At 40.6% G+C, this 12468-nt stretch overlaps 1 protein-coding gene across 1 annotated transcript in view; it reads right to left on the reverse strand.

Moving 5' to 3' along the window:
* Positions 1-11222, reverse strand: part of unc5b (unc-5 netrin receptor B) — a 71324-nt gene extending 60102 nt beyond the window's left edge. Inside the window, exon 1 of the mRNA XM_062401552.1 lies at positions 11163-11222. Coding sequence (XP_062257536.1) covers positions 11163-11222 — 60 coding nt within the window. The remainder of the gene's footprint in view (positions 1-11162) is intronic.
* Positions 11223-12468: the final 1246 nt, after the last annotated feature.

The raw sequence follows: 12468 nt of genomic DNA on the forward strand, positions 1-12468 counted from the left end.
AGTTCTTTACAGGTAGAGGGAGTGACCATGTTTTCTTCAGTTTTAGGAATAATGGTCAGAAGCACAGTTAGGGATAAATTGGATCAAAATGCCAGGCAACCAAAACAAGAACACAAAATATCATGCTCATAATGTAATATATAGTTTATTGTGGGAGTCCCCGTGTTGTCACAATTTTACATTTGCTATTATAATATTTATCATTCTTAAAGACGGCTAACACTATTATTTTTTGAGGAAAAATAAATATAATGTAAATAAAATATTAAATAATGTATATGTATGTACAGTATATACTGATAGTAATGACAACAAAGAAACAAAAAAGGAGTGAAAGAAATATAAGTTGTACCTACTGTACTGCATCATCATACATTTTGCATATTTATAAATTTAGAATGAAACAGACAGAACTTCAGAATTCTGTTTCATCACTTAGTTGTGTTTCATATTTAATGAATTTACTCAATCAATTCATATATTTCAGTTCTTGATTTATGATTTTATAGGTTATTCTTTTCTCAAATAACGTGTTATTTGACTTCCAGTTGTTGAATGTAGAACTGCAACTTGAGGTATCCTGTGTAGGTATCTGTCTTTTTCTAAAATGAGCACAAATTGTGTTATACCTAAAATAATATATTTTGGTTTCAGATGCCTTCATTATAAAGATTATGATTTATTGCCAGTATGTTTTTACATTTTTTGTTGTCTTAAATGGTCTTAAATACATTTTCCCCAAACTACGTCACTAATTTGGTTTCATTCAAACAACACAAAGACAAGCTCTGTTTTAATTCTTCTCGAAGCCCCAAACTAAATGTTCCTCTATTTAGTTTGTTCTCAGCAGGCGTCCTGCTGGTTTGGTTGGTTTTGGCCCCAGTCCAGCTGATCCAGCACTGTCCACTGCCACCCAGTGAGAGGCCCGGCTCTGTGTCAGTTGCGATACAAGAACCTGACCGCCGGTGCCCTGTCTCTGCCGCAGGACCGAAGAGTTCCTTACCCCCATGGATTTTTCATTTGAGGATCTTGCAGAATCAATGTTCTGTTTCTGCCTTCCCAGACAGGGAGCATGGATCAGCATTTTCTTTCACCGCTCCTTATATCTCTCTTCAGGTTTTTGTGTGAGTGTGTTTGTACCTGTGTGTTCTCGTGTTTCCTATTTTCCTTAACCTTTATCCACGCTATCTGCCCTTACGAAACCAAATCCCCTTTTGTCATTGTGTTCATCCTTCTCCTCTTCATCTCCCATCTTTTGATTTATTTATTTTTTTCAAATCCCTGCTGCCTGTAAGATTCGATGTGAAGAAGAAGAAGTCGTGACAATATGATAATCACATGTTTTTAAAAATGAACAGGGAATTTAAACACAGGGGTATTTATTTATATAGACACATTTCTGTCTCTGGAGCCGTTCTCATCCCAGCAAAGGTCTGCAGGCAGCGTTTGTAATAGCTGAGAATTCAGAGAAAGCTGGAGAAAGTAGGGCAGGAGTCTCTCTTTGATAAACCAAATTGTTTTGAACCATTCGTTAAAGCACAGCATGGGGCAGTTAGACAGCGTTGCACTCACAACTGTTCTCAGTTGGATAGTGTAGTTTGGTAGCAGGTATTTTTCATCACTACCCATGGCCAAACTCACCAATCTTGGAATTTTTCAGAGGTTTATAGGGTAATTATTGTGAAGTAGTTGGCTTAAAACCCCATAAAGGATGTTGTTGTTTCAACAAAATCTTTACTCAACACAATGAGGCTTTGATTATGTCAGCTAACTGAACAGGCACTAGCAGACTGCTTGTACTTCAATGCCTTTCAGCCCCAGACATCAGCTGACAAATAGCCCCTGTGCAGTCACGCTACATTAAACAGTGGCCATCCATCACAATGCCACATAGTTAGCTTCACTGTATAAGTGTTTATAATAAATGGATGATGTAGCAGCTCCCCCAAAAGTGAAGCCAAAAACATACTGGTCGCTACCTGGTGGCTGGCTGCAGTACAATTCATAAACCTGACCAGCTTATAACCTGTTTATGACCAATACTGCAGCCAGCCATCAGCCGACCAAATACAATCTATGGGTGAGATGTAATGACTGACAGGTGGCTCTGACTTATTATTGGTTGAGTAAGTGACTTTGATACTTCAGCTCCATTCTCTAATCACCTCTGTGAATACACTGGCTCCAAATGACATCACCGGTGCAACATGGCAGCCCCTGAATGTGGGGGATTATTTTTATTTTTTTCATTAATTTGGTGTAAAAGGTTGAAATGCATGTTAAGATGAGGTACATATTTTTTGCTCTATATTTTACTTTACTTAATAGAATTTCCTGGTTTGAGGCCGCTAACGTTTGCATATAAATATCAATTGAGCCTGTCATTGCTTTTCTCACTGACAGTGGCGGAAAATGAAAACGCATCAATCAGAGCTCGCCTTTGGGAAGTGAAGAGACACAGGACAAGATGAGGAGATGGAAAGAAAAGAGAGAAGTTGATGCAGACAAGAGAGGAAGAGCAGGTACACTTCAAAAACATATCAAAGTAAGATGAAATACCTTAAATAATGAAAATATATGCTTTTCGTGCAGTTGTTATCTTTGTAATTGTCAAATAAAATGTTCCTCATCGGCTGGCAGTCAATTTAGCTTATTTAAGTAACATTTTCTCTGATTTGTCTTGTTTTTAGAGCTGCATGGGCCCAGGAAAGGAGGAGCATTTTGTCTCTGTGCTCTTAAAACAAAGCAGGCTTGATTACCACTGAGATATATGTTCTTCGGTAATTACAGTGGAACTTATAGGCCCAACTTAATTGGAACATTTAACCTGAATCTCATGGATTACTGACCTCCAAACCTCTTAAAATGCACATATGGAGATCAGGGACATTAATTTGTTTCCCGGGGGCGGGGGTACATTCTCATATTCTCCATGTTGATGTCTCGCTTCCTAAGAGGCTCATAGGACTGAAGTCGTTAGCGATGTCACACCTCAGTATGACAATGACTGCGTGACAAGGAGTCTGGCTGAGCCTGGCTAACTTGAGTGCTCCACTGCACACGATGTAAATGATTCCTCTCTTGTTCTCTCAGAACTGCTCCCTCAGTTCTGCAGTCCGGTGGACCATTGGAAACACATAATGAGCCACATTTTACGCTTCCAGAGCTGCAGAGTGGAGAAGTGAAAGTACAGCTTGACAAAACAGCCTCTCCAACACGTGCACCCACCAGAAGTTGCTGCTGCCGCTGCTCCTGCTGCTGCTGTTAGACAGATGACGTCCGAGCACAAAATGGAAAACATAATTGCGTTCTCACCACACTCTCAGACAAACACTCCCTGCAGACATTTAGGTCAGTTAATTGGAATTTCACTTAGTGCCAAAGAACCATCAAGGAAAGCACTGGGTTTATGCTGGCCACTGTTCATATTGTGCCGCATTAGGAATTGAAAACCTCCCACACTGCTCTAATTACCAGTCTCTAGACTGCTAGGGAGGCCGAATGTTTGCCAGTGAAGGAAAGTGTTGGAATGAATTTAACATTAAAAGAGGATGTCTATTTTAAAATGCGTGATAAATGCCTGATTACTTTTAAATGTATAACAACCTATTCTCAGAGTATCAATGTATTACACATTGCTTTATGTTTCTTCTTTGGAGCAATAACAAAAGAACCAGTTAACACTAAAATGCTGCAAAAGAAAAATATTGTGTTGCGAAGACAATGTGGAGGAAAAAGTGTAGTTGGAGAACATCCACTGTTCCAGCAGCACAAAGGGGAGTTCAGGTACACATGACTGAGGAGAGGGTGTACAGGCACAACATATTGGATGGCACTGGATGACTTTACTCAGGTGTACTGTGGTTGTACTGCACTGGTAAGGTGTAAAAAATGCATTAATGTTTACACTTGGGTACTATTACAAGTGTTCTTCTCTGTCCTTTTTCATATTTTGGTTGCGGCGTCTGGTTGGGATGTGCATATTTTTGTCTCTCCCCGTGGTGAGGCCTCTCCCACAAATCGCACCTCTGATCCCGCTCTCTACCTGCCACCGAACACAAGTCCAGGTTATTCTCACTTCTCTGGTGACCACTCCGTCATGCGGCCCTGTCATGTCCCAGCCGTTATGTGCTACAGCCAGAATGTATCAGTGTCCAGCATTATCTCCGAGACTCCCTTCTCCGTAGCCTGGGGAAGCGTTAAGGGCAGGGAGAGAGTTCTGCAGAGCAGGTCTAGTTTCACCTCCTCACTCTGCCTCCTCCACCACATATTAAATCCCACCCACTCCCTGAGAAAGCGATGAGGCCATAAAAAGCACTGCGTGAGAGAGAGAGAGAGAGAGAGAGAGAGAGAGAGAGAGAGAGAGAGAGAGAGGAAAAGAGGAATCATTACGCGCAATTTATAAACCATTAAAAGCTGTATTAAAAAGCCTGCAATCTAATTCACCCAGCAGTGGGCTCTGGCAGCGATGGTGGCAGAGGGGGAGAGGGGAGTTAATTTCGGGGCTGCTGTTTTGGCCACTCAGAGTATGTGTGATGTTAATAGGGTCCAGGGGGTCACCTCTAGCCTGGCGACACTGCTTACCTCTGCACTGATACACTGGGAGGCCAGAAAGAAACCATGAAGGCTGACAGACAGAGAGAGAGAGATTAGAGGAGAGGGCGATAAGAGAATTGAAGAGTTGCGATATTGCTACCCGATTCCATCTCGTCCAGCTGCTCCGCTTTCTCACAGCTGCACAGTTTAAACAGGGTGTGTTGGGGAAATTATGTCGGCTTTTTCCACTACACAGACCTCTGGTGGGCCCATCATTTTAACCTTATGTTGCACGCAGACCTTTAAAGTTTTACCTGAAATTGAATTCAAGCTCTCCAAAGATAGCAAACATGTTAAGTTGAATTAAAATGTGTCTAGAATAATTTACAAATAATTCAAAATTTTACATTTTATATTACAGTGGAATAAACTTAAATTATCTCATTGACCAAATATAAATATGTTGTTAAATAAATAAATACTTAGCTCAATGTATCATGTTTTGTTTACTTTCTAACTTTTACACAAGAGTCGTTACCTTGAAGACTTTTTAATTTGAATACATGAGTTGAATGAATGAACAGCTAAATGTTCACTTGCTGTAACTCATTAAATGAAGAGAGAAACAAAACTAAGGTATTACCTCTCCCCAGCATTCATTGCTTGAGAGTTAAAACTCCTTGTGTGTCTTAAACCATGAATGGATCTTCATACTAATAATACAATTGTCAAGAAGGTATTAATTTTATATCTGTAAATATAAAAGATACTGCGAATAATCTTTCGAATTGTCTTTACTTCTTTCCGGAAACTGAAATATAGAAACTGTACACATTGAGAGTTTTGAAATGACATCAAACATTGAGGCATTTTAGTTAAAAATTAAGGTAGAGTTTTTGCCTTACATATCTGAGTTAATCTAACATGACCATGGCCGTTGACATATTGTTATCTTATATTTAAAGTGTAATTAGAATAGTGTGTAAATGTATTTTTGACAAATTTCATTAGTTAAACATCTTTTATAAATGATTAATTGTTATTATTAAATTTCAAGTTGAAACAAAGTTCTTCTTCAGATTAAATTGAACTTGAGTGAACCATATGAACTATTTTTGCAGCACAGTCACTTGTTCAACAAGTGGTAGCACTTATTATACTTAATATATATAATCTTTATCAAGATAATCTTTATCAAGATAAAGATTATATAGAGTGGATTTTCTATTAAATCTAGCCTCAAATTTTATGAAATTAATAGATTTTTGGGGAAGTGGGACTGTGAGCGTCCCGAATTTTTATAAAAGATTAAACATTTCTGAGATTCCTGCAAAAGCTTTTCACACATGACAATGTTTTTCTATAATATACAGATTTATCCGACAGCATAAATCAAACTATTTAAATGCAGGGGTGTTAGAAGAAACCGTCCCATATTTTTCAGAATTAAATTAGCTTGTAAGAGTTTGTTAAATACGAAATTAACCTGGAGACAAAGTTTAGTAGCCGGGGAAAGCAGGAGACTCTATCGACGGCAATGACCACCAAGGTGAAGGTCAAGTGATTGATGCACACAGCTAAAGGCACCAGTAGTCTAGTACTGAAGAACTGAACTGTGTGAGAATGTAAATCAGTTAAGAAGAACGTTGCACAACCGCTCTTAGAGAATTCGTAAGAACTTTTTATGGAGAAAAATGTAGTAATGCTGATTATGAACTAATTTATTTTGACCTGTTGAGTGTTAGATTAAATCCGATTTGAATGAACAAATGAAATGAATAAATCAAACAAATCAAACATATTGATCATCAAAAAAACATGAAGCTGAAAACATTGACAAACATCATGTATCAGGCTAACCATAGCTAACTTCGAGCTAAAAACCTCTAGTGCCTGTGTCCAGACACCACAGATGGATATAAGAGAAACTAAACATAAACATTGTCAAACTAGAGATCTATACCTCTTTAACCTTTATAGCTTATTGTTGCATCAAACCTATGTTTAGATATTTTTCTAATGTGGAATGTGTGTGTTTATATAGCCAATAAGCAGTTTAATGAAATTTTGAGAACAGGATGACTTGAATTACATAAGTCATGCTGCATTTTTCAAAAAGAATACCAACATTTAGAAATAAGAGACTGACCAAGCATTCAGTGTAATACTTAACAACTTTCAATACTTAGTGCTACAGGAATAGAAGGCTTTTTATCAGTGTTGAGGTTCGATAAACTCTATTGGGAACTCTGTTTAAGAGGCTGTAAGTAGAAGCATTTTAAGCAATCCTGTTTCTAACAAATGCATACTGACTGGTTATGTTTATATCACTGCAGTGTTGATGCAATATAGTGGGACCACTATAGAGATGCCTATATTGTCTTTGTAGGAAGAAGGTCGAGAGGGTCAATAACTGTGGCGTTGATAGCGTCTGCCCGGAGCCCGAGGCCCTCCCTCTACATATCACAACAACACCACAGTCAATACACTCCAAATTGAGCCCTCATGCAGACCACTGCACAAATCGATATACTTAAAAAGGTTACACATCAAACTATTAAATACTTTATTGATCCATATGCGATATGCAGTGCTTATATGGAAATCCATACAAATGTTATTCTTGTCCTATGGCAGAGAAGCAAGAAATATGTATCATTATTTTGACTTCGTTAAGTATCACATGGTAATGTTAGTGTGGGAGGGAGACTCAAAATTATCATTCTCTTAGCCACATGGCCTGATAATGGCCATTTTCTCTTTTAAGCACATCCTGTCAAAGTCATTGCCAAAATGTGACAGTTTAACGTTTCCGACATGATGTTCTCCTCCAAACAGAAAACAGAGAGAGGGAAGGTAACATTTAAACAGAGAAACCTATAACTCAGCCCTTATATAAGCTTTGTTAAGAATATCTCAGAGAACAGGCTGAACATCCCATTTTGAACCTATTCATCTCCTTTCTTACAGCTGTCAACGTTAGGAGAGACCGCTCCTCTAGGCGAGAGGCTGAGGCAGTCACGCAGAATCTCTCTCATCAAACCCAACTATCTTAAAACCTAACATTAGATTATTTTTTACGCAGGATGGCTGCATACCATTCAACTAAACGGAACTGATGCAGCGAAATCACTAAATGCACAATAAACCTGTCACAACCAGGAAATGGGGAATCAAAATAAACAAAAGCAGGTGTTGTTTAGGACGCAGATCCTTAGTTTGTCAGGTCTAAATCTGGCAAATGGGGGAGAAAGGGGTGCGGGGGAGGAAAGGGTGACTAAGATAGATGGAATGATATTGAGTATCAAGGTGAATGATAACAGCATGCAGAGGCACAGTGGAAAATGCAAGGCGAGGCAAAATGTCAGGAATCAGGTGCCGGAAAAAAGTCAGCTGGCAGGTACCACAATAAAATGTTATTACCTAGAATAAAATATAGCTTTATGATAATGGGTGAGAACAAAAAAAAAAGGGGGAATTGAGTCTGGCAAAGAGTTACATCAATCAAAAGTGGAAGAAAGAACCAGGAGTAGTGAATAAGAGAGCTATGAGTGGAATGTTCAAGTTTGATGGCGTTTTTGATAGCATGTCGGAGCTAACAGCAGCAGGTGGAGTGAACAGAGTCGGGAGCAGGCTCTTGGAGAGAAGTGTGGGGATGTAGAAAAGTACAGACACAGAGTAGAAATAAGTGACCAGGGGCGGTTATGAATGCACAGTCAATAGAGGGACAGAGAATAGGCAGGAGAGGAAAAATCGAAAAGGACACAGGAGAGCAAGAGAAAGTGAGTGGGACAGAGAAAAAAGCGACTGACAGTGAAGAATGAAGGCAGTTAAAGATATCTGCAGAGCGATCTGTTATTACAGAAAGGGGGAGACAAACAGCCTCTTTCTCTTTTTTTACGGCCAAATAAAGACACTCATCAATTTAAATCGGCAGGGTTCCTGGACCTCACCTTTTCTCTGTCAGACGCCGGGTGGCGAAGGCATGTTCTTCCCTCCTCCTGTCCATTCATCACACAGAGAAAGAAGACACCCCTCCAGGGGCATCCTGGGTAATCTTGCGTGGCCGGAAACGTGGCGACGGTGAGCGGATGGCGGCAGGACCCTTTGTTATTTACTGCTCACTTAGCCCCTCTGCACCCCGACACACACACAATTTATGAGGACAATCGTCGGGCCTGCCGCGCTCTGTTGGAGCACTCCCTGATGGATGTACACGGAGCCACGAGTGGAGAGAAAGAGGGAGGCAGCGAGAGGGAGCAAGACAAAGATTGAGGTCGGAGTGTCTCACAGTTTTCATTACTGTAAATTAAACTACTCGTCGAGCTTCATAAGAGAATAAAACATGTAAAAACAAGGGATAATGAAGAGCAATTTGTGGCGTGAACAGCAGACATGAAGTGAAAAAGTCATCTTAGATATGTTAATGAGCACTCCTCTGTGGCAGCTTGAATATTTCAGAAGGTGTGCGCTCCCGTCTCATGCCAGGAGTGATGTGAACTGAGCTACGTGCTCGTATGTCTTGCGAAATGCCACTGATGCACCAAATGTCACCAGAATGTCAGCAATTCCACGGTCTGTGTTTTGAGCTTTTATTTTGGTGCATTCATTTCAGCAGATATGCCTCTGCCTCTGCCCTTCCCCTGTCATCCTTTCTTCACCTCCCCAGACCTCACCTTTGCTGTCCCTGATGTGCTCTGCGTTTTCTGCTTAGGCAGCAGGTGTGCAGGGCAGTACAGTAAGTGTTCGATCATAAACGAGCCATTCAAATAATCACTGAAAACAAGTGCATTTTCATAAAAGAGGCAGGAGAGGGAATAACGAGCTTATCCCTACTTATGTTCCATCCATTTTGCCATGTATCAATAATCTAGTAATAATGTTCTTCAGTGGGAAACAGAGCCCCAAGAGTCGCATCCTCTATCTCTCTGTCTCTGTCTCTCGCTCTCTCTTTATGAGTTATCTGAGCTGTCCTGCTATCTCCTTTGTTCTCTATTAATTTGTCTTTTGGGACGCCAGGACCAAACACATATATTTTTAGTCTATCCTACACGGTCTGGTGTGAAACAACACAAGGCATTGGTGAGACTCCAAGAAGCGAGAGAGTGCACAGAAGGGGAAGGGAGGGAGGTAGAGGAGGAGGACGAGAAAGAGGAGAAAGCAAATGAGTGCAGAGGAGGTGTGATAGGGTTGAGAGAGCAGAAGAGAAAATTAAATGCATGGGGGGAGGCAAGAGGATGGAGGAGACACATGGAGGTGGTGAGTATAGAGCATTTTACAGGACTGGTTTTATTTAGTCTTTTGCCTTTTGCAACGTGAAAACATTTTACGTATCGGACCTTCGGACCAATTTCAGGAAGTTGAGACAGTATTTAACAATAGAAGAAGAAACAGAAGCGGCTCACAGAATTGGGTCTTCTCCTTTAATCAAACGATGTAATGTTTGAATGATGAAAATGTTCGTTTTGCTGGTAAAAGGAAAAAACTGAACTTATATTCATTCTCTCCATTCAAACAGAAAGATTACATTTTTACATGGACATTATTCAGAAAGGGTAGCAAGTTTGATAGCCTAATGGCCACACTACCACTAACCCACACTAACTGAATCAAAGGTAAACAATGCAACAGACATGTAAAACGCCTATATCTAGAAACAATGATGATGTGAACAGTAAGAGGGAATCATATCAGTAAAGTTGTTATCGACAAAATACAAAATTAACAAATCAACTAGAACAAACTAAAGCGCCATAGAGCATTGGGCAAATGAAGAATTGTGTGATAATTACCTGTGGCTTCATCTCCACAAACTTGTCAACTGATCCATTCGTAAATTAAAAAAATTAATCCCTAACTGCAGATTTAATGTTGCGTTAGGGTGAAGGAAAAAAAATTGCTTGTTTAATGTTAAAGAAAGACTTTGGTAATGGTTTAAAAAAAGCTTTAAGAGCAGAATACAGCAGCAAACTAATCCATCACCTCATTTCCACCTTCTAAATAAAAGCACAGTGCTTCTTGAATTTAGGAATTGCTAATAAATCGTGAGCTCTGGAATCACTCAATATGAATGTATTCCCAGGGAAACTGGGTTGCTTTGTATTGTGCCTTGACCTGTCTAACAGGGCTGTGGCGGTAACACCATCAGCTCAGTTTTGTGTTTTTTACATTTCATTCCAGTAAAAACATTAAACAAAGTCCTTTGATCATAGTATATCTTCATTTAATTAATAGTATATTTTCTAAGTTGGTTGCAGACAATATAGCTAATGTTCTGTCTTGCTTTTTACTTAGTCTTTCATTCTCTTTAAGTTGCAATTAAACTTTGTATCAAGCTCCCCTGGCAAAAGGCCTGAAGCCTGCAGGAGGTGGAGGAAATGTATTGATGCCAAATCAGCTTCTTCAACAACTGAATCAGTTTATCAGTGCACAGTTTAATCTCTTTCGCCAGAGCGCTGTTGCTTCAACTGGTCAACGCCACAGGGGTGACGAAACCTGTTGTGGAAGGTTAACAGAAATGCAAACGTTGTGAGGCATCCCAGATACGGCATTGGTTGCCATCCATGACACGCTAAACACGATGAAAAAGATCGCGCCAAATTACTATTGCTAGTTTCCGAACTCACCTGCAGGCCAACTTCTTCCTGGTCGTGGTTGATATTGTGTATTCTGACACCAACATACATCTTGGTTGGGCCCAGACTAATGAAGGATGGTTGCATTTATAGCCATGTTTTGCTCTGATTGGAGGAGAAGAGGGTGGAGCTGGGTGCAGCCGTGGTTCTTTTTTAAGCTTCACAGGCGGCACAGCCTCCTGGAGCCCCGGCTGGCGGCTTCCCCTCTCCTCTATCCCTGTCCTGGCTCCACGCATCCTCCATGATGCACTGAGAGAGTAGTAAGAGAGAGCGAGTTGGCAAACTCTGCCGCCCATAAGCCACCGCCAAGCACCAACACTGCACTGCCTGCCTCAGCAACTATCTCTGCAACAGCATTTAGAACAGGAGGTAATAGCCCACAACATACCCTGACGCTGCATTTATTCAGATAATGTAGGCACATTTGAATACAACAGATCGACATCTCGTTCTGTCTTTTTCCAGATTTCAAAATACCCTAAGTCATTGGGCGAGTCAGGATGTAACAGATCTCTTTTCTCCTAGTGTTTCACCCTCAGGTCCCTATGAGTTATAGCTGACACAGCCTCTCAGTCCTCAGGTGCCATGTTTACAATCAAGAAAAAGAAAGGAAGGAGATATTACACAAGGATGCAGCCTTCTCTGGTGGAATGAAATGTGACAAAATACATGAATTTAGCCCCTCAGAACTATTATCTTTTCACATTATGCACATCATGCAGATTGGCAATTATATTGTACTCCTATTACATAACAACGTGCTTTGTAATTGGATGCAAGGCTTCAGCAGAATATCTGGTGCCAGATTCGTAGGGATTTACTACCGATGAAGCAAGTGCGGCAACTAAGGAGTGCAACACAAGTTCAGCATTCCCAGATGAGATAAGGATAAGACTAGTAGTAAGAAGGAAGAAACACCAGAGCCCATCTGCATGTTTTATTAAACTGCCCAGCGCCTTGCACTTAATCCCAACAGTGGGAAAGAATCCAACAATCAAAGCACATATGGCCAGTGACCAGTGCTTGAATTATCCTTCAAATGTAGGTTAATGAATTCAGAAGCTGGCTGTTTTGAACAACCTGACAGACGTACCTGCCAATCTGAGGCGGGGCTCACCACATGGGGGCGAGGGGGGGTTGGCTAAGGAGGAGTGGGATCGATCAAAACCTGTTGGGTGACAGCCCCACCGGAGACGCCGGGACACCCAGGGCAAGTCCATTCATCAGACGCCATCAGGAGCTAATGAAACACACTGAGAGAGTGATTAAGACACAGACACCTACTACAGCAGGGACC

This window comes from Platichthys flesus, chromosome 12 (genome assembly GCF_949316205.1).
Source record: "Platichthys flesus chromosome 12, fPlaFle2.1, whole genome shotgun sequence".
In the NCBI taxonomy this organism is placed as follows: Eukaryota; Metazoa; Chordata; class Actinopteri; order Pleuronectiformes; family Pleuronectidae; genus Platichthys; species Platichthys flesus.